At 40.3% G+C, this 23,152-nt stretch overlaps 1 protein-coding gene across 1 annotated transcript in view; it reads left to right on the top strand.

The window, feature by feature from the left end:
• The window catches only part of UGT8 (UDP glycosyltransferase 8), a 108,831-nt gene that overhangs the window by 12,206 nt on the left and 73,473 nt on the right, over positions 1-23,152 (top strand). Inside the window, exon 2 of the mRNA XM_010858491.1 lies at positions 21,605-22,428. Within this exon, the coding sequence (XP_010856793.1) occupies positions 21,607-22,428 (822 nt within the window). The 5' untranslated portion in view covers positions 21,605-21,606. The remainder of the gene's footprint in view (positions 1-21,604; positions 22,429-23,152) is intronic.

Raw genomic sequence — 23,152 nt, 5'->3', positions numbered from 1 at the left:
GAACCAGACATATTGAGTTCCAGGAGGTTTGTGAGATGAGCGTCTGTAACAGAGAAGAATTGATCCAACCATTCATTCACAAGCAGCCTATTATGTGTTAGATGTCTTCTGCCTTAGAGCCAAAATATACAGTGGTTTTTAAAAATCTAGTATAACATTGAAAGGCTTTTTGAATATTGCTGATTTGCTTCGTGTACCCCAGAATTAAAAAAAAAAAAGCCTATTATCTGACATGTGGCAGTGGCAACTTCAGAGAGTCTTTTTATGGTACAGGTAAGAGATACTGAATTAGGACCCAGGAAACCTGAGTGCTAGTTCCGACTCTGCCAATGAGTAACTAGGAACTAGCCAAGTGATGCTTGGCAACCACTGCCTGCAACCTTGTTCTTTCTCTACAAATGAAAGGGTTTAGACTCAGTTATCTTTAGTTTTGAAATTAGGACTTTGATTTATTTTATAAAATATGAAATACATATTTAAAAAACATATTTGGCATCATTTCATAACAAATGTATTAAGTACCAATGTTTAAGCATATTTATATTATGTTTTCAAGACTGTTAACAATGGCAGTGATATACAAAAGCCTTCTCTGGCCTTGCTTCATTCTGTTGAACATCAGGTTTAATCCTAGATGCTTAGAAGCCACAAAACTACGTTTTCACTTGTTAACAAGGGAGTCTCAGAGAATGCATTCTGTCTTTCTGTAGAACCTACCAAAATCTTCCTCTTCTGGGGACTAATACAACTTTGCAGTTTTATCTGATACTCCATAACAAACTTCTCTTTCTGACTTCACTAGCATTTTATGAGACTACAGTTGGGAAATGTGTTATTTGCTCATTCTCCAGGACTTTCAAGGAATTAAATAGGGAAATATCCAGAGTTATTTTAAATTTGTTTTTGGTTATATTTGGTCAGACATTTTTTATTTGAAAACATGTTAAAAATATCACATAAGGATTTTTCTTTTGATTCTTAATAATGTTAATGTAGATAATGTTTACAATTTAAACTAATTTAAACTGGTGATATAAAGGAAGGGTATTATTAATAAGTAGGAGAAAAAAAATCTCATGATCTTTTGTGAACCTAGTACATTTCTGAAACTTTAAGATTCTCTAGGTGATGGTGTATTGAAAAGCTCTCTTCCCCCACGTATGATTTTGTCCCATTGTGGCAGGATATGAAAACTTGATCTGAATTTCCTCCGCATTGACTGTGGTATTCTGCTAATTAAAATCCCAATGAATGAGAGCTAATAAAAGCCCTAATGAAACATTTTAAAACATGAATCAAACATCAGTTTTTTTTAAGAAAGCAAATGCCTACCAGAACTTAAAGCCTCACACAGAACCAGTTGTATGATGTACGAAACTTTTCTCATTTGTTTAAGGATGAGATCAGCATCAGAACAAAGAGTTTCCTTATTGTTGGTTGAGTGTTGAGCGCATGGTACAAGAACATGGAGATACCTGTGCCAGCCTAGCAGCAAAAGAAACCCACGCTGCATCTGTGTGTGTGTGTAAAATCACAAACTTTTCCCTCTATTAATGATTCTCAAAATGATCTTCAGACCAGTAGAAACATCACCTGAAAATTTGTTAGGCGTGCATCCCAGATCTCTGGGAACAAACAGTGGACAGGCCTGTAAGTCTGTCCATTTACAGCAAGCTCGTCAAATGATTCTGCTGCTTGCTGAAGTGTGAGAGCCGCTGATCTGTGATAATAAATGTAATCATTTCCAGTTTTCTCATGTAATGAAAAATTTCTAGTCATTTTAGGGACAAAAGAAAAATCCAATATGAATTTCAAAATGTTTTCCTGCTTAACACTTCCTGGCTAGTTTTTATAACCTAAATTCATGATACTGTATTTTATATACTAACTGGTTATTTAGGAATATTCAAATATTCTTGGTTCTGCCAGCACACACATATACATACACATACACACACACACAAGCTCCTCAGTTTATTAAAAGACACCACCAGAAAGTGGGTTGGTGGGAATGTAAATTGATACAGCCACTATGGAGACCAGTATGGAAATTCCTTAAAAAAACTAGGAATAAATCTACCATATGACACACCAATCCCTCTACTAGGCTTATACCCTAATTGAAACCATAATTGAAAAAGACACGTGTACCCCAATGTTCATTGCAGCACTATTTACAATAGCTAGGACATGGAAGCAACCTAGATGTCCATTGACAGATGAATGGATAAAGAAATTGTGGAACATATACACAATGGAATATTACTCAGCTATAAACAGGGGTGCATTTGAGTCAGTTCTGATGAGGTAGATAAACCTAGAGCCTATTATACAGAGTGAAGTAAGTCAGAAAGAGAAAAGTATCTTATATTAATGCATATGTATGGAATCTGGAAAGATGGTACTGATGAACCTATTTGCAAGGCAACGGTGGCAACGCAGACATAGAGCACATGCTTGTGACCACAATAGGTGAAGGAGAGGGTGGGACGAATTGAGAGCGTATCACTGAAACATATGTACTACCATATTTAGAATAGATAGCTGGTGGGAATTTGCTCTATGACACAGGGAGCTCACAGCTGGTGCTCTGTGACAGTCTAGAGGTGTGGGATGGGGTGTGAGGTGGGAGGGAGGTTCAGAAGGGAGGGGACATGTGTATACCCATGACTGATTCCTCCTGATACATGGCAGAAACTGACACAAGATTATAAAGCAATTTTTTTCCAATTAAAAGTTAATTAAAAAAAAGAAAGTGGGTTGGATTAGTTTACTTTTGTCTATTTTACTGTGATTTTGTGTAAATGTAACCCAGTGGCTTTCAGTAGCATAATCCCCTGGGGAGCATTAAAAAGAAAACAAAAAATGCTAAGACCTAGGTAGGCCCCATCTTCAGAAATTCTGACTGATGTAGGATGGGGGTGGCAGGTTTTCGGGTGTCTCTGGTTTTCCTGGGCTCCCCTGTGACTATAATGTGCGTTCATAGTTGAGAGACACTGGAGGGTCGCCCTGTGCTGGAAGATTGGCTCCCTGCCACACATATCAGTTCCTTAAAAGAAATGTGTATTAGGTTGCTGCTGCTGCTGCGTTGCTTCAGTTGTGTCCGACTCTGTGCGACCCCAGAGACGGCAGCCCACCAGGCTCTTCCTTCCCTGGGATTCTCAAGGCAAGAACAAATGGGTTGCCATTTCCTTCTCCAATGCATGAAAGTGAAGTCACTCAGTCTTGTCCAACTCTTAGTCACCCCATGGACTGCAGCCTACCAGGCTCCTCTTGTCCTTTAATTGTTTTAAGCAAATTGTCTTTTGTGTGTGATTAACAAATAATTTGTTTTCCAGGAGGTTATTGGTGGTGTTGACTCACTGACCGCTTTATTGACCGTGTTTTATGACTCTCCATTCTGCCTCTTGGCTTCACTCTACATTCTCGCTTGCTCACAGTGCACTGCGCATACCTGTAGCATCTTGTGTCACCAGAGAGCTTGTCAGAGATAAATCATCTGGGGCCCCACACCAGACGTGCTGAATCATAATTGCATTTTAACAGTATCCCTATGAAATTTATCTCCACAGTAAAGATTCTCTAGAACATAAAGTTTAAAGTCAGGGTAAATTGCATTTTTCTTTGTTTTTTCCTCAGCATCCATTGATCTGGCCTTAACTATTTTTATGATTCAAATCATTTCAATCTCATTAAACCTATTCTTAACCTCATTTTTCAATAAGCTTTAGACTATAAGTGGTTTTCCAGACCATCTAATTTAATATCCTCACTGGCAGGTGAAGAAAATTAGGTGCAGAGAAATTAAATGACATGGCCTAAATTACCAAGACTATGGATTTGGGCATCCATAGTTGCTTATCGTCAGAGAAGGCGATGGCACCCCACTCCAGTACTTTTGCCTGGAAAATCCCTTGGATAGAGGAGCCTGGTGGGCTGCAGTCCATGGCATTGCTAGAGTCAGACACGACTGAGCGACTTCACTTTCACTTTTCACTTTCATGCATTGGAGAAGGAAATGGCAACCCACTCCAGTGTTCTTGCCTGGAGAATCCCAGGGACGGGGGAGCCTGGTGGGCTGCCGTCTATGGGGTCGCACAGAGTCGGACACGACTGAAGCGACTTAGCAGCAGCAGTTGCTTGCCCTGTGTGTGTGTATGTGTTTTCCTTTAATTGTAGGGACATCATGATAGGGTCACTTACAACAATTTTACTATCATAATATAAACAACTTGAAATGTGGACTACCTGAAAAGACAATCAGGTTACTCAAATATGACACATATTCAAAACACCAAAATTTTAAATACACGTTGACATTTATTTAAATTATATATCTAAAACGGCATTGACATACTTTACTAATAAACTAATATTTCAGATTATAATTTGTGTAATTTAGTGGTGATGGGAAAGTAGAATATGTGATATTAAACTTAATGAAAACTGAAAGGTAATCATGTCCTTATAAATTACTAAAACTGTATCCATGCGTTCCTGAGATATTGCAGGCACTTTATCACAAGACATTTAAAATATTTGGGGAGTGTTTATTTGTTTATTCTGGGTTCTTCAGGATCAGGGGATGGGCCTTGTTCTTTTTCACATCCCCAGGACAGTTGAGCTTTATCAGATCTTTAGATTTCACCACACATCCACTTCATCACTTGTGTATCTCTCATTGCAGATAAGGATTAAGTGTGAGATCCTTGTCTCTCAAACTGATGGTTAAATTCATCAAAAACCCCAGCTGCTTCTTACAAGTGCAGATTTGGGGATTTCCCCCAGACTTCATAATAGCCTGTGTGTTGAAAAGACTGGAATCTGCATTTTTAGTTAGCACAGTAGGTGTTTCATTTGGATGCACACATTTGAGAATCGTTTCATTAGGGGATTACATTTTGTTTAATATAGTTAAATTTAATTGCTACCATTGAGCATTGAATACATATATTGTACTAGGTACTGACTGCCATGTCTGTTAGTATCCGTATTATCCTGTTTTTCTTTTCTCTCTATTTTCTTGTTCTTTTAAATCTTAGTTTCTCACCTGATGATTTCAGACAAGGATCCCAGGTGCCTCTGGGCCAGCTCTCACTGATAAGCGAACAGCATTGGGCTTCTCATTACAGCTTCCCCACCTGTACTCTAGGTGTCTGGAAAGAGATAACTGCAGGTGCTGGCAGTGTAGAAAGTGGTAAGTGCAGCTAGCTTGGAGTGCTGTAACAGCATCGAGAACCATAAAGACCACAAAAACATTCCTTATAACTTCTCCTTCAAGAGGAGGTTTTTCCTGTACCCTTGTGTTGCTCATCAGAGTCCCAAGGGCAGAATTGATTTGTTTGAATGGTATTTCTAATGTTTTATTTCCTTGAGTAGTTTGCATTTCTGTAGTTGAGCTGTGCATATCCAGACAGATCAGTTCAGTTCAGTCGCTCAGTCTTGCCCGACTCTTTGCGATGCCATGAACCGCAGCACGCCAGGCCTCCCTGTCCATCACCAACTCCCGAGCCCACCCAAACCCATGTCCATCAAGTTGGTGATGCCATCCAACCATTTTATCCTCTGTTGTCCCCTTCTTCTCCTGCCTTCAATCTTTCCCAGCATCAGGGTCTTTTCAAATGAGTCAGCTCTTCGCATCAGGTGACCAAAGTATTGGAGTCTCAGCTTCAACCTCAGTCCTTCCAATAAACACCCAGGACTGATATCCTTTAGGATGGACTGGTTGGATCTCCTTGCAGTCCAAGGAAGTCTCAAGTCTTCTCCAACACCACAGTTCAAAAGCATCAATTCTTCTGCGCTCAGCTTTCTTTATAGTCCAACTCTCACATCCATACATTACTACTGGAAAAACTATAGCCTTGACTAGACGAACCTTTGTTGACAAAGTAATGTCTCTGCTTTTAAATATGGTATCTAGGTTGGTCATAACTTTCCTTCCAAGGAGTAAGCGTCTTTTAATTTCATGGCTGCAGTCACCATCTGCAATGATTTTGGAGCCCAGAAAAATAAAGTCAGCCACTGTTTCCACTATTTCCACATCTCTTTGCCATAAAGTGATGGGACCGGATGCCATGATCTTCGTTTTCTGAATGTTGAGCCTTAAGCCAGCTTTTTCACTCTCCTCTTTCACGTTCATCAAGAGGCTCTTTAGTTCGTCTTTGCTTTCTGCCATAAGGGTGGTATCTGCATATCTGAGATTACCGATATTTCTGCCAGCAATCTTGATTCCAGCTTGTGCTTCTTCCAGCCCAGTGTTTCTTGTGATGTACTCTGCATATAAGTTAAATAAGCTGGGTGACATTATACAGTCTTGACGTACTCCTTTTCCTATTTGGAACCAGTCTGTAATATATGGTCATAATTGGCTTCAGAACACAAGATGTTGTTTACATATGAGAGTGAAATGTTTAAACCCGGGCTCTTTAACAACTCTATAGCAATAAAGCTGAATATTCCCCCAGTTTGTCCACAGTCACAATATGTTTTTTCAGCTTCGCTTTCTTCCTGTCTTCGAATGGTGGGGTGAAAGTGGATTAAAAATGGATATGAAGCTCTGCAATATACTAGGTAATTTCTTGTCTCAGTCTTATTCTCCCCATCTGTAAATGGGAACAACTATTTTTGTCCTTATCTCAGTATAAAAAGAGATAACGCTCATAAAGCCTGTGATGCAGAGAAGGTACATAGTACACAGTACAACTCTCTTTACGAGCTGCTATTTACTGAGAGTTTTATGTTACGGTGTAGATTTCCAGCTGTGGCATGACCAGCTCCTTCTGGTTTGCCCAGGACATTCCCAGTTTTAGCGCTGAAAGCCCCGCATCCTGGAAATGCCCTCGGTTCTGGGGTGGTTGGTCACCCTACTGCTGGAAACAGTCTTCGAATGACAGTTTCAGAAAAGTATCAGGAGTTTGCTCATGGATGATGGTTACAGTGGCAGAGCAGACAGGGCTGATACTCTGGGGGCACAGTGCTAAGTGTCTTTGTTCTGACACGTTTCCTGGTTTGTGCTTCTATCCTGTGGTCCAAGATGTTAATCATTACCAAGTCCTCATTCCATCGGGCAGAAAGACCAAAAGTGAAAGCTCTCAGGGTGTAAATGAGAAATTGCACATACCACCCTGCTTCTGTCCCATCCTGTTTACTAGAACTAACTTTTGTGGCTAAACTAGCTCCTAGAGAGGCTGGGAAATGGCTTTAGTCTTTTTTGGCTGAGCCAAGCTAAAGTAGAGGATTCCATTACCAGGAAAAAGAAGAAAAATATATGCCACGACTGTCTTTTATATGCCTATTTATGGCATCCAGTTTCCTTTCATATTGTGATTATTTAATAAATGGTCATTTGCTTGGCCATTTACAACATTGCTGTGAATGTATAGGAAGTTAACAAACAACATGAAAAAAGACCTCTAGAGTTAAGGAACGGAGAAGGCAATGGCACCCCACTCCGGTACTCTTGCCTGGAAAATCCCATGGACAGAGGAGCCTGGTGGGCTGCAGTCCATGGGGTCGCTAAGAGTCGGACACGACTGAGCGACTTCACTTTCACTTTTCACATTCATGCATTGGAGAAGGAAATGGCACCCCCACTCCAGTGTTCTTGCCTGGAGAATCCCAGGGACGGGGGAGCCTGGTGGGCTGCCGTCTATGGGGTCGCACAGAGTCGGACACAACTGAAGCGACTTAGCAGTAGCAGTAGCAGCAGAGTTAAGGAAAAGCTCTAATGAAATCTATTCTTTGACTTGATAACTTTTTCCAATTGCAGTACCCATTAGCCCAGAAATTCTCTCCATAATTGAAGTGGGTAGCTAACTACAGTGCCTCGGGCAAAGCTTTTGATTTAGAATTTTGTTCAGGAATAAGGCAATAAATATAACTACAAGTTCATTCATTTCAGATTAAAGGACAAAAAAGAGTCCATTGCTGAAGGTGTATGTGGTCCAACTATGTATCCTGGTTCAGAATCACAGTCACAGTCCTTCATTTAATAAATCTTTATTGAGCGCCACATGGTCAGGCCATAGGAATAAAACAGTTATAAACCTCTACTACAATTTCTATCCTTTTGGAACTTAAATTATGCTACAGGAAAATAGATTTTTAAAATAAATTTGCATTTATTTAAAAGCCCTATTAATGATCCCCAATTAGTTTTTACTTTGCTGGATTTATTTTTCTTATTTTTGTTTTACTGGATGGCATTTTCCGAGGCTTAACTTGTAGAAGGTGCTTAGAAAAGAATGAAATTACTCGACAGTATTTCATGTAGTACCAAGGTCAACCTGTGGTGGCAGTCATGATTGATACATTTTCTCTTCTTATTGCCATCCACATAATCCTCAATGCCAAGGAAACTTAAAAGCACGAAGAAATTCTGCTATGCAGCTTGCTAGACTATATGACGGAGAAGGCAGTGGCACCCCACTCCAGTACTCTTGCCTGGAAAATCCCATGGATGGAGGAGCCTGGTAGGCTGCAGTCCATGGGGTCACTAAGAGTCGGACACGACTGAGCGACTTCACTTTCACTTTTCATTTTCATGCACTGGAGAAGGAAGTGGCAACCCACTCCAGTGTTCTTGCCTGGAGAATCCCAGGGACGGGGGAGCCTGGTGGGCTGCCGTCTCTGGGGTCGCAGAGAGTCGGACACTACTGATGTGACTTAGCAGCAGTAGCAGTAGCAGACTATATGATCTGTGTTGACGACTAAATCACTCTGTTTTTCTAAATAGCCCAATTCACTACGTACAGACATGATCTTAAATTTCCCATTAGCCCTTGTTTTTCCGTTATCATGAAAAGATTTTGATTAGTTCTTGTTTAGAATGTTAGACTATGAATTGTTGAGCTGCTGGGATGGTAGGCTGTCAAAACCTGAGTTCTAATTTTGTTTTGTATTTTTCATATTTTTTTTCCTATATAGTTCATTCTCATGTATGTTTAGTTCAGAGTTATTAATGATCTAACTTCAAATAGAAAAAAAAAAACTAGAAATGATTCTTTCAAGTGGTGGTCAAATGTTAGGCACCCTCCTTTTTTCTTTTTAAATAATTGGATGGAAATAGAAAGGTTGCTGGAGGTCTAGCATAGTGTTATGCTCTGATATTTGAGAAAATGGGAGCAATATGGGTTCATAAAGTCTATTGTTTATCTTTTAAAATCTCAGTGGTATGATGGGATGTTCTTATGTTAAGTTTCTGCCTTTGTTAACCATTGTTGCTTAGGAGCAGGAACAAAAGAGCTATTAATAATTAATTTTTTCTGGTGCTCTTAAGGGGTTTACAAACGTGGGGTCTTGCAGGGATCATTTTTGCAAATGAGTGTTTTGTAGAGGCAACATATAGGAGAATTCCATGGGCAGAGGAGCCTGATGGGCTACAGTCCATGGGGTCACAAAGAGTTGGACACAACTGAGCAACTAACACACACACATACACACACACAAATAGGTACACCCAGATATTCTTGTTTTGCCCAAATTAATTCATAATTAAATGTTGAATGGTTTTCATATGGTAAGGGGTGGGCACACTTATTAAGACTAGCATTGTTTCTTATCTTGAATATGGCCCTAGAAATAATTTTTTATATAAAAATTTTTATATAAAAAAGGAAGGGTGGACTGATAGGCAACAAGAAATTTGTTTTGTTGTGTTCAGTTGCTAAGTCATGTCCAACTCTTTGTGACCCCATGGACTGCAGCACACCAGACTCCTCTTCACTTTTTCCAAGAGTTTGCTCAAACTCATGTCCATTGGGACTTCCCTCATGGCTCAGATGGTAAAGAATCTGCCTGTAGTGTGGGATACCTGGGTTCCATCCCTGGGTTGGGGATTGAGAATTTGTTTAAAGACTTTGAATTTGGGATTTTTGTCAGTATTCTGGCAGTGCAGTACAGTCAAGTAATAGTTGCATCTCAGAAGCCAAGAGAGAATTTGGAGCAGGAAGGCAATGGCACCCCAATCCAGCACTCTTGCCTGGAAAATCCCACGGATGGAGGAGCCTGGTGGGCCGCAGTCCATGGGGTCGCTAAGAGTTGGACACGACTGAGCGACTTCACTTTCACTTTTCACTTTCATGCATTGGAGAAAGAAATGGCAACCCACTCCAGTGTTCTTGCCTGGAGAATCCCAGGGACGGGGTAGCCTCATGGGCTGCCGTCTATGGGGTCACACAGAATCAGACACAACTGAAGTGACTTAGCAGCAGCAGAGGCTCAGTAGTATCTCACGTGAAAGAAAAGCCCAGTCAGGTAAGTACTGGGAAAGAAAGGTATTTCAGTGAATATTAGGAGATATTTCGGCTTCCCTGGTGGTGCAGTGATAAAGAATCCGCCTGCCAATCCAGAAGACATGGGAGATGAGGTTTCTATCCCTGGTTTGGGAGGATTCCCTGGAGGAGGAAATGGCAACCCACTCCAGTATTCTTGTTTGAAAAATTTCACAGACAGAGGAGCCTGGCAGACTACAGTCCATGGAGTCACAAAGAATTGGACACAGCTGAGCAACTGAGTACAGATATAGGAGATATTTAGTGCTCTTGACAATGAGTGTTCAGGCAGAGTTGTGGTGGAGTCAATGGCAGACTATAATCATTTGGGAAATAAGTGGGGTCCAATAAATAGAGACTGATGTTTTAAGACACTTGACTCCAAGGGGAAAATGAGAATAAGACATGCTCAAGTGGCATGTACGTTGAATGAGTGTGTTATAAATATTATGTATTTTTGGCAGAAACCTTCAGAAGTCCGGAAATATATAACTAGGAAAGTAAGATAAAATCACTCAATCTGACAATCCAAATTTACTACTGATAAGAGTTTTGATATTTACTTCGTTGTTACTATAATCGTTTTGAAAGTGAAAGTAAAAGTGGTTGTTGCTCAGTTGTGTCTAATTCTTTCTGATCCCGTGGACCTCATTGGCCATCGAGCTCCTCTGTCCATGGAATTCTCCGGGCAAGAATACTAGAGTAGGTTACCATTTTGTTCTCCAGGGGATCTTCCCAACCTAGGAATCAAACCCAGGTCTCCTGCACTGCAGGCAGATCCTTTACCTTCTGAGTCACCAGGGAAGCCCTATAATCATTTTATGTATACATATATATGTGTATGTGTGTATGCGCTCAGTCATGTCCAACTCCTTGTGACCCCATGGACTGTAGCATGCCTGGTTCCTCTGTCCATGGTATTTTCTAGGCAAGAATACTCAAGTGGGTTCCCATTTCCTATTCTGGGGGATCTTCCCGACCCAAGGATAGAACCTCTGTCTCTTGCATCTCCTGCATTGGCAGACAGATTCTTTACCACTGCAACACCTGGAAAGTCCATATATATATATATATCAGATCAGATCAGATCAATTGCTCAGTCGTGTCTGACTCTTTGCGACCCCATGAATCGCAGAATGCCAGGCCTCCCTGTCCATCACCAACTCCCAGAGTTCACTGAGACTCACGTCCATTGAGTCAGTGATGCCATCCAGCCATCTCATCCTCTGTCGTCCCCTTCTCCTCTTGCCCCCATTCCCTCCCAGCATCAGAGTCTTTTCCAAGGAGTCAGCACTTCACATGAGGTGGCCAAAGTACTGGAGTTTCAGCTTTAGCATCATTCCTTCCAAAGAAATCCCAGGGCTGATCTCCTTCAGAATGGACTGGTTGGATCTCCTTGCAGTCCAAGGAACTCTCAAGAGTCTTCTCCAACACCACAGTTCAAAAGCATCAATTCTTCGGCACTCAGCCTTCTTCACGGTCCAACTCTCACATCCATACATGACCATAGGAAAAACCATAGCCTTGACTAGACGAACCTTGGTTGGCAAAGTAATGTCTCTGCTTTTGAATATGCTATCTAGGTTGGTCATAACTTTCCTTCCAAGGAGTAAGCGTCTTTTAATTTCATGGCTGCAGTCACCATCTGTAGTGATTTTGGAGTCCAGAAAAATAAAGTCTGACACTGTTTCCACTGTTTCCCTATCTGTTTCCCATGAAGTGGTGGGACAGGATGCCATGATCTTCGTTTTCTGAATGTTGAGCTTTAAGCCAACTTTTTCACTCTCCACTTTCACTTTCATCAAGAGGCTTTTGAGTTCCTCTTCACTTTCTGCCATAAGGGTGGTGTCATCTGCATATCTGAGGTTATTGATATTTCTCCTGGCAATCTTGATTCCAGCTTGTGTTTCTTCCAGTCCAGCATTTCTCACGATGTACTCTGAATATAAGTTAAATATATATACATAACATTCTGTTTCTTGCTTTCTTATGTTATAAGCATTTTCTCAAATTAAAATTGTTTTTAAAAGCATGGTTTTTGATGGTGCTAGAGTTTTCCATAGTAAAATATGCTATACTTTTTCAAATTAATTGATTTTTAATTGAAGGATATTTGCTTTACAAAATTGTGATGGTTTCTTCCATAAATCAACATGAATCAGCCATAGATATGTATATGTCTCCTCCCTCTTGAACCTCCCTCCAACCTCCCACCCCATACCATCCCTCTATAAAATGCACTATACTTTGATCAATCCTTTACTGCTGGCTTCTTAGTGGTTTCTGGCTGTTAGCTGTCAGAAGTGAATGCAGAGAATATCTTTGTAGATACGTGTTGGCAATTCTGATTTCGGATCGTTTCATAAATGTAAAATAATGGCCAATTGTTTTTCAGAACATTTGTGCCTATTTAAATTTTTACATGGTGCTAGTATTACAGGATTGGAAAAGGTCAGTTTTCATTCCAATCCCAAAGAAAGGCAGTGCCAAAGAATGCTCAAACTACCGCACAATTGCACTCATCTCACATGCTAGTAAAGTAATGCTCAACATCCTCCAAGCCAGTCTTCAATAGTACGTGAACCCTGAACTTCCAGATGTTCAAGCTGGTTTTGGAAAAGGCAGAGGAACCAGAGATTAAATTGCTTACATCTGTTGGATCATCGAAAAAGCAAGAGAGCTCCAGAAAAATATCTCAGTTCAGTTCAGTCGCTCAGTCGTGTCCGACTCTTTGCGACCCCATGAATCACAGCACGCCAGGCCTCCCTGTCCATCACCAAATTCCGGAGTTCACTCAAACTCAACGTCCATCGAGTCGGTGATGCCATCCAGCCATCTCATCCTTGGTCGTCCCCTTCTCCTCCTGCTCCCTCCCAGCATCAGAGTCTTTTCCAATGAGTCAACTCTTTGCATGAGGTGGCCAAAGTATTGGAGGTTCAGCTTCAGCATCAGTCCTTCCAATGAACACCCAGGACTGATCTCCTTTAGAATGGACTGGTTGGATCTCCTTGAAGTCCAAGGGACTCCCAAGAGTCTTCTCCAACACCACAGTTCAAAAGCATCAATTCTTCATCACTCAGGTTTATAGTCCAACTCTTACATTCATACATGACCACTGGAAAAACCAGAGCGTTGACGAGACAGACCTTTGTTGGCAAAGTAATGTCTCTGCTTTCCAATATGCTGTCTAGATTGGTAGTTATTGATATTTTACTTCTGCTTTATTGACTATGCCAAAGTGTTTGACTGTGTGGATCACAATAAACTGTGGAAAATTCTGAAAGAGATGGGAATACCAGATCACCTGACCTGCCCCTTGGGAAATCTGTATGCAGGTCAGGAAGCAACAGTTAGAACTGGACATGGAACAACTGACTGGTTCCAAATAGGAAAAGGAGTACGTCAAGGCTGTATATTGTCACCCTGCTTATTTAACTTATATGCAGAGTATATCATGAAAAACGCTGGGCTGGAAAAAGCACAAGCTGGAATCAAGATTGCCGGGAGAAATATCAGTAACCTCAGATATGCAGATGACACCACCCTTATGGCAGAAAGTGAAGAGGGACTAAAGAGCCTCTTGATGAAAGTGAAAGAGGAGAGTGAAAAAGTTGGCTTAAAACTCAACATTCAGAAAACAAAGATCATGGCATCTGGTCCCATCACTTCATTGGAAATAGATGGGGAAACAGTGGAAACAGTGGCATACTTTATTTTTGGGGGGCTCCAAAATCACTGCAGATGGTGACTGCAGCCATGAAATTAAAAGATGCTTACTCCTTGGAAGGAAGTTATGCATATTAAAAAGCAGAGACATTACTTTGCCAACAAAGGTCCGTCTCATCAACGCTCTGGTTTTTCCAGTGGTCATGTATGGATGTGAGAGTTGGACTATAAAGCTGAGTGCTGAAGAATTGATGCTTTTGAATTGTGGTGTTGGAGAAGACTCTTGAGAGTCCCTTGGACTGCAAGGAGATCTAACCAGTCCATCCTAAAGGAAATCAGTCCTGAATATTCATTGGAAGGACTGATGCTGAAGCTGAAACTCCAATACTTTGGCCACCTCATACGAAGAAGTGACTCATTTGAAAAGACCCTGATGCTGGGAAAGATTGAAGGCAGGAGGAGAAGGGGACAACAGAGGATGAGATGGTTGGGTGGCATCACCAACTCAATGGACATGAGTTTGAGTAGACTCTGGGAGTTGGCTATGGACAGGGAGGCCTGGCATGCTGCAGTCCACAGGGTTCCAAAGAGTAGGACACAACTGAGCGTCTGAACTGAACTGAGTAGTAAAGGATCTGCCTGACAATGCAGGAGACATGGGTTCAGTCCTGGGTTGAGAAGATCCCCTGAAGAAGGAAATGGCAACCCACTCCAGTATTCTTTCCTGGGAAATTCCATGGACAGAGGAGCCTGGCATGCTACAGTTCATAAGGTCACAAAGAATTGGACACGACTGAAGTGACTGAGCATGAAGCACATTTTTGCCGACTTCATTAAACTGCTTTGTACCTTTGCGGAGACTGAGCCTTATCATTAAAAATGACATCCTTGCTATTTTCATGAAGGAAAAAGTCTCATTTTTTTTAGTCATTCAGCAAGTTTTGAGCTCCTTAAGACTAACTGGGAGGTTGAGTCCAGACTGCACGTGGCAGGGTGGCATGTCTAGTGCCTGATGCTGCCTGTGGGGTCCACGGGTGAGGAGCCCTCTGCCACCACCACACGCCAACGTTAGGAGGGCTTTACCCTTAGTCATCAGTTCTAACTCCTCTTTAGGCAGATGATCCAGTTTTCCTGGAGAGCTGGTCTTCATCTTTACTGTGGGGGGTAAATGCAACAGCCCCTGCTTTTCCCTGGGAGCGCGTCCCCTTCATCTCTTGCTCCTGGAGTGTCCTCTGAAGCTCTCAGCCATCTGGAAGCAATTTTCATCTCTACTGCAGCTTCCTCTGTGTGTTTTGGGCTGCCATTTCTTTCATTCTTTTGTATCCCTCAATAAGCATTTGTCAGATTACTGACACAGTGTCCAAACTCCATTCCGCTGTTGACTGGTGTCTTGCCCACACCTCACTTCTTCATGTCAGTTCTCAGAGATTTGGGGTATTTGTTCCCTTTAATAGACTTTACTGTAATTCCAAAGGAGCTTTAGGAAGAAAGGACTAGAGACCCCTGTGTTCATTTAGCCATCCTGGACTGGAAACTTCTGCTCCAGATGTTCTAAACATTCCAAAAATAGTTAGTGACTATGTAATAAAATCTAATGATAGTGATTTTTTTTCCTTTGCTTTATACTCAAAATTATCTTTTTCCTTCCAGAGATCATTTAAGGCTCAACACTCTTAATGACTTTATTAGAAAAAAAATTTCTTTTGACAATCATCAGTCTGATTTACTTTGGGGAAAGTCTAAGGTAAAATTTTTAGTGATTTTCTTTCTCTAATATTATATAATATTATATATAATATATATATATATATAATATCCAGTTTATAATACTTCACATTGAGTGAGTTCTTTCCTCATTTACTTGTGGTACTTCCTTCATCTCATGTTATATTCAAGAAATTCTTACAGACTACCATTGATTTGAATTAAGATTCTTGGACGAGCTCCATAGTGTGTTTTTTTTTTTTTTAATTGAAGTATAGTTGATATACAATGTTGTATTAATTTCTGCTGTACAGAAAGATTCAGTTTATATATATATATATATATACACACACACACACACACACACACACATTCTTTTTCATATTCTTTTCCACTGTGGTTTATCTCAGGATATTAAATATAATTTCCTGTGCTATACAGTAGAACCTTTTTTACCATTCAGTATATAATAGCTTACGTCTGCTAACCCCAGCCTCCCACTCCATCCCTCTCCCACTACCCCTCCCCTTGGGGACCGCAGATCTGTTCTGTATGTCTGTGAGTCTGTTTCTGCTTTGTAGGTAGGTTCCTTGGTATCACAGTTTAAATTCTACGTACGAATGATATCATATGGTATTTGTCTTTCTGATTTACTTCATTTAGTATGATAATGTCTAGTTATATCCATGTTGCTGCAAGTGTCATTATTTTGTGTTTCTCTTATGGCTGAGTACTATTGCATTGTGTAATTGTGTATGTATGTACTACCTACGTGTGTGTGTATATATATACACATATGTAGTGTACGCATATATGTATGCCTCATAGTATTATGAGGCATGAGGGTGGACTGACCCTGAAGGAGAGGCCCAGATAGTGTTTTAATTACAAAATTTTTACCTTTCTGTCCCAAGTTGTTACTGTTTCATTTTCAGAAGTGAAATCTCCCTTCTAGCCTGTTGTAACAAGTAAACGTGGATATAGTTTGGTCAAATTCCAGACAAAACAAAACCATCCACTGGAATTTTGAGATGAATTTATTCAATCTATTTATCATATGGAAAGGATTGACTTTTCTAGAATATTGTATTCCATTAAAATAATGTGGTATTGCTATACACTTAATATTCTTTTCATGTATATCTTCAGGGAAAGACTTGCCTTACTTAGAATAGCCAATGTATATGTTTTTTAGTTAATTTTAAAGGTATTTTATGTACTTTGTTGTTACTGTGAATGGGATCTTTCTTATCACATTATTTAAAAATAACACTCCTTATTTTTATTAAGAGAAGAGCAATGTGACCAATGTAGAAAAAGTTAAGTTAAAATCTCTTATAATTTGTACTCTCCAGAAAAAAACCCTGACCTTTGGTGTATATCATTCCTGTGTATAATATTTATATGTATGTGTCTTATATAAAGTGACACTTCACATGATGGGCTTCCCCGATGGCTCAGCAGTAAAGAATTTGCCTGCGATGCAAGAGACTTGGGTTTGATCCCTGAGTCAGGAAGATCCCCTGGAGGAAGAATGGCAACCCACTCCATTGTTCTTGCCTGGAGAATCCCATGGACGGAGAAGCCTGGTAGGCTGCAGTCCATGGGTCGCACAGAGTCAGACACGACTGAAGCGACTTAGCAGCAGCAGCAGCAGCAGCATATAATTGGAATCATACCATATGTAGCCTTTTCAAATAGGTTTCTTTCATTTAGTAAATATACATTTTAATTTCCTCCTTCTCTTTTCATGGCTTGATAGTTCATTTCTTTTTAGTGGTGAATCATATTCCACCATAGTGAAGTACCACAGTCTTTTTTTATTTATTCAACTGACTTTAGGTGGTGTGCTTGGTTACTCCCAAGTTTTGGCAATTATAAATAAAGCTGTTATAAACATTCATGTGCAGATTTTTGTGCAGACATCTGTTTTCATTTTTTTTCTGTAAATGCCAAGGAGCACAAATTCTGGGTCACATGGTAAGAGTATGTTTATAGAAACCATCGATTTGTCTTCCAAAGTGTCTGTACGATTTTGTACCTCCGCCAGCAATGTATGAAAGTTCCTGTTGCTCCATACCCTCTCCAGCATTTGGTGTTGTCAATGTTCTGGATATTGACCACTTTAATAGATGTGTAGTGGTATCATTATTTTTTTATTGCAGTATAGTTGCTTTTTAAAATATAATTTTATTTATTTATTTATTTTTGGCAGTGCTGGGTGTTCGTTGCTGCATGGACTTTGCTCTAGTTGTGGTGAGCGGCGCTGCTCTCCAGCTGTGGTGTGTGGGATTCTTATCGGGATCGCCTCTCTTGTTGGGGAGCACGGGCTGTTAGGGCTTCAGTCATTGTGGCTCCTGGGCTCCGGAGCACGGGCTCAATAGTTGTGACACATGGCCTTAGTTGTTCTGATCTTCTCGGACCAGGGTTGACCCCACGTCTCCTGCATTGGCAGGCAGATTCTTTACCGCTGAGTCACCAAGGAAGTCCTCATTATTGTTTTGGTTTGGATTGCCCTCATGACGTATGATGTGGAGCATCTTCTCATCTGTTTACTTCATACCTGTATTTTCTTTGGTGAGATGTCCATTAAGATCTTTAGCCCCCTTTAAATCAGGTTGTTTATTTTTTTTATTGAGATTTGAGTTCCTTCCTTACATATCTTGGTAGCAATCTTTATATATATATATATATTGCAAATGTTTCTTCCAATCTGTTGCTTATCTTTTCATTCTCTTGACATTATCTCTCTCAGAGAAGATTTTAATATTAATGAAGTCCAACTATTCAGTTGATGCATTGTGATATTTCTGGACCAGCAAGGATCATACCATTTATTGGTAGTTGTGTTAGTCATTCTGTTATCCATAACGGTGGTATTTATGAGATTAAAGTGCTGTTGTAATCCTTCATAATTACCTTTGTATTTTAATAGTGAATAATGCACTTGTGCAAATGATGCTTCTTTGTTGGTAATCAGTTCTTTTTCCTGAAGACATATGATGACCTAGTAGACATTATTTTTAGAAGATATTTTATTGTATGAATATTGGCATTTCTGAATAGTTTTATAATTTACATGTACAGAGTCTATGTACCTTTTCTAACCTCATTTGTTATACGACAGCCACTGGTGGCTGAGATGGTCAATTATCTGCCTGCAATGCAGGAGAACTAAGTTCAATTTCTGGGTCAGAAAGATCCCCTGGAGAAGGGAATGGCTACCCACTCGAGTATTCTTGCCTGGAAAATCCCATGGACAGAGGAGCCTGCTGGGCTACAATCCATGAGGTTGCAGAATCGGATATGACTAAGTGACTAACACACATACACATGCAGTACAATACTAGTTTAGAAGTTCCTCAGTCACACTAATCACGTTGGAATTGCTCACTGCTGCTGCTGCTAAGTCATTTCAGTCGTGTCCAACTCTGTGCGACCCCATAGACGGCAGCCCACCAGGGTCCCCTGTCCCTGGGATTCTCCAGGCAGGAACACTGGAGTGGGTTGCCATTTCCTTCTCCAATGCATGAAAGTGAAAAGTGAAAGTGAAGTCGCTCAGTTGTGTCCGACTCCTAGCGACCCCATGGACTGCAGCCTATCAGGCTCCTCCGTCCATGGGATTTTCCAGGCAAGAGTACTGGAGTGGGGTGCCATCGCCTTCTCCGGGAATTGCTCACTAGAGGCTCCCATATTGGATGGTAAGGAGATAGACCATTTTCATCATCACAGGTAGTTCTGTTGGACAGTGTGGTTCTAGAACATAAGCAGTTGTGATTAAACAGTCATTTTGCGTGATTTCTTTTTACTTTGCAGTAATTACTAAAATACTAAAAGAAAAAATTAAGAAATGCAGTGAAAGTATTTGTTTCCCTACTGTTATCTTTTGTTTCTTAGTGATTTATGTTCAAGTAATAGTTATGACTACAGCTGAAGGAGTTAAGTATGCTCACCATCTGCTCAGCTAAATGCGAAAAACAATTGGCAGAGCAGTTGCCTAACATTGGTCCATCATGATGTTGGTCTTCTTGGACATGCCAGTAGTAATAGGCTCTATTAGTCACAGCAGTGGGCAGTTCAGCCGAAATAACTTTTCTGCATAGATCTCATTCTTATAACTTGTCTACTTAAAATTCCTAATTTTTATCCTCTTTTGGCAAGGGCAGAAGGCTGGGCTTCACTGGTGGTTCAGAAGGTAAAGAATCTGCCTGCAATACAGGAAAACCGGGTTTGATCCCTGGGTTGGGAAAAGAAGCTGGAGAAGGAAATGGCAACCCACTCCAGTATTCTTGCCTGGGAAAGACCATGGACAGAGGAGCCTGACGGCCTACAGTCCATGGGTCACAAGAGTTGGACATGACTTAGCAACTAAACCCCCACCACCATTGGTAGAAGGCTATACCAGAGAGACACATTTGGAGAGACAACACAGGAGAATAAAGGCCTGGAAGGTTTGCTCTAAGATTGGCTATTTAATTTTCTTCTTTCATTGACATTGTAATTATAGAATAAACTTCATTGCTATAGAAACAGTGTTTGCTCCAAATTATTTTTTTAAAGGCTCACATTAATTCAGGCAACATTTAACATAGGCTTTCATATGTTTATAACACATATTACTTCAGTTTACTGTTATAGTAATGATAACTTAATGATATAGTATCATTTGGAATTGGTTTGAAAAGCATCTGGAAATATATTTTATAGTTTAATCTTGGTATTGGAAAAATCTATCGTTTGCCTGCTATTAACGTCTTTTTTTTAGGTTTCTTGCAGTGTTTGAATGTTGAGAAGGTATAGTTGTTTAAACTCTGTTTAGATGGCGGGAATTTGTACAAACAGGATGGTTAATATATGATGGGTAAACACAGATATTGGTTTGGTGATTGCATGTAAATCTATTTTGAGTTGTTCTTTGAAGTAGAAAAGTCCAGTTCTCATGGGTAGTTATTGTTTAGGTCTTTCCCTATTTGGAGGCTAATTTAGAATCTAAATGTAAATTATATTGGGAAGATAGGGTGAGTTTCCATATGCAGTGGCCCGCATAGGTATTTCTAAAAAAATGGTAGAAGGTGATTCTAACTATTGTCTATACTTAAGTAAAGCAGAAGAGTAGAGGAAACATGAGCCATTCTGTGCACTTGTCCTTTGCACCTGAGTTGCAAGTACAACTCAGAGAGGACAGTCAAGGACACAGTCACTCAGCAGCCGTCTCGTTCACAAGTATTTACTGAGATTCAGTTAACCCTCTTGAACTTTTGTATTAAAGGTTTCTCTTTTAGATAATGCCCTGAAATGAGTCAGCAAATTGATATAAATTACATAAACAGAGTTGGCCAGGATACTTAAGGGTATTTAGATAAAGGAGAAAGTCATATTAAAAGTCATTTTTTTCTCTTGTGGAAAAACTTATTTTCTATAGAATTACTACTTGAAAGGATGATTTTCTGATACATAATCTTTCTTTGGTATGCTTTTGTTGTAATTGGGGAATGTTGCTGCTGTGATAAAATGATTTTAAAAGAGACATACATGCTGATATACCCCAAAATAAGAAGTCTTGGCTCTTCCTCCTGGGATTAACATTGATGTTCAATTAAAAGATATACAAAGGTTTCATAGATGGCTTATAGCTCTTATTCAATGAAGAGAGTTTTTTTTTTTTCAAATTCAATCTTACAGGTTTCATTTCAAATTAGAAAAAAAAAATGAGTTCTCTATTGTTGTTCCAAAGCTGATACATTTTAAATCTATTTCAGTTTATGGCAGTCTTACTGTCAATTCTATATTTTAAGAGACACCTTTCAGAAATGAAGAGACAGAACATATACTGGGATAATTTTTTAAAGCCATCCTTAGGCAAAGTACTGGATCATCAGATCCTGTGAGAAAGCATCTTTGTGATAGTTTTGAATGGTGAGGATTGCTGTCTGTTTTAAGCAGTTTTCTGGTTGTCATTTCAGCTATGAAGTCTTACACTCCGTATTTCATGCTCCTGTGGAGTGCTGTTGGGATAGCCAGGGCTGCCAAAATCATCATCGTGCCGCCAATTATGTTCGAAAGCCATATGTACATTTTCAAGACACTAGCCTCGGCCTTGCATGAGAGAGGCCACCACACAGTGTTCCTCCTCTCTGAAGGCAGAGACATCGCGCCATCTAATCACTACAGCCTCCAGCGCTACCCAGGGATCTTCAACAGTACCACCTCGGATGCTTTCCTGCAGTCCAAAATGCGGAATATTTTCTCTGGGAGATTGACAGCAATCGAACTGCTTGACATACTGGATCACTATACCAAGAACTGTGACATGATGGTTGGCAACCACGCCCTGATTCAGGGTCTAAAACAGGAGAACTTTGATCTGCTGCTGGTGGACCCTAATGACATGTGTGGATTTTTGATAGCTCATCTCTTGGGGGTTAAATATGCTGTATTTTCAACCGGCCTTTGGTATCCTGCTGAAGTGGGCGCTCCTGCACCCTTGGCTTACGTCCCAGAGTTTAACTCACTTCTCACAGACCACATGAACCTGCTGCAAAGGATGAAAAACACCGGTGTTTACCTCATTTCCAGAATAGGGATCAGCTTTCTGGTTCTTCCCAAATATGAAAGGATCATGCAGAAATACAACCTGCTGCCGGAGAAGTCCATGTATGACTTGGTCTACGGGTCCAGCTTGTGGATGCTGTGTACAGACGTAGCCCTGGAGTTCCCGAGACCCACCCTGCCTAACGTTGTTTATGTAGGAGGGATCCTAACCAAACCGGCCAGCCCACTACCAGAAGTAAGGTTTGCTGAACGCCTTGGTGATCTTTTCTTAATATAAATGTCAATTTGCCAGTTTGGATTTTTAGAAGACAGAGGATTGGGTATTGTTGGATAATAGATGCTATTCTAAAAAGTGGTTAAGAAACAGAACCTGCCAAGGCCCTTTTATTTGTGGGTACCCCACTCCTCTGGAACGCATTCCTGCTTTGAATGAGCATTTCCGTAACACCAGGAGGCCACTGTGCCATATGGTCAGTAGACTCTCTGAGAAGTAGATTTTTGATTAAGTTACAACTCTGAGAGGAATGGAGTTAGAGAGTTCATTTTAATGAGTGTAAGTGATTTCACTTTTAAGTAAACATAGAGTTCCTTCTGATCTCCCCCAGAAAGCACAAACACAAGTCTCTACATCCAGGTTAGGTCCTGGGAACTCAAATAAGAACAATGTTAGTAGTGGCTCTTCTTTCCGCAGTCATGACCACTAAACAGTTTATGTCCAGCAATGAAAATGAGGTAGTAACTTCCATCAGACTAGGATGCTGATTTTAAGTTAGTAAAACTATTTAAAGAAATCATGTCTCACTGTGATTTCATGTCAGGATGGAAGTAATTACATTTTAACAAAACCTGTTTACTCTCCGAGTCAAACCTGATTTCTTCTTTCTGGCTGAGCTGTCAGCAAATACACTTGTGTTCTATACTTCATCCTAGTTTGCCCCCCCCCCCCTTTTTTTTTTTTT

The sequence above is a fragment of the Bison bison genome, unplaced genomic scaffold (assembly GCF_000754665.1).
Source record: "Bison bison bison isolate TAMUID 2011002044 unplaced genomic scaffold, Bison_UMD1.0 scf7180017864389, whole genome shotgun sequence".
NCBI lineage: Eukaryota > Metazoa > Chordata > Mammalia > Artiodactyla > Bovidae > Bison > Bison bison.
This window is presented reverse-complemented; position numbering and strand designations above follow the sequence as displayed.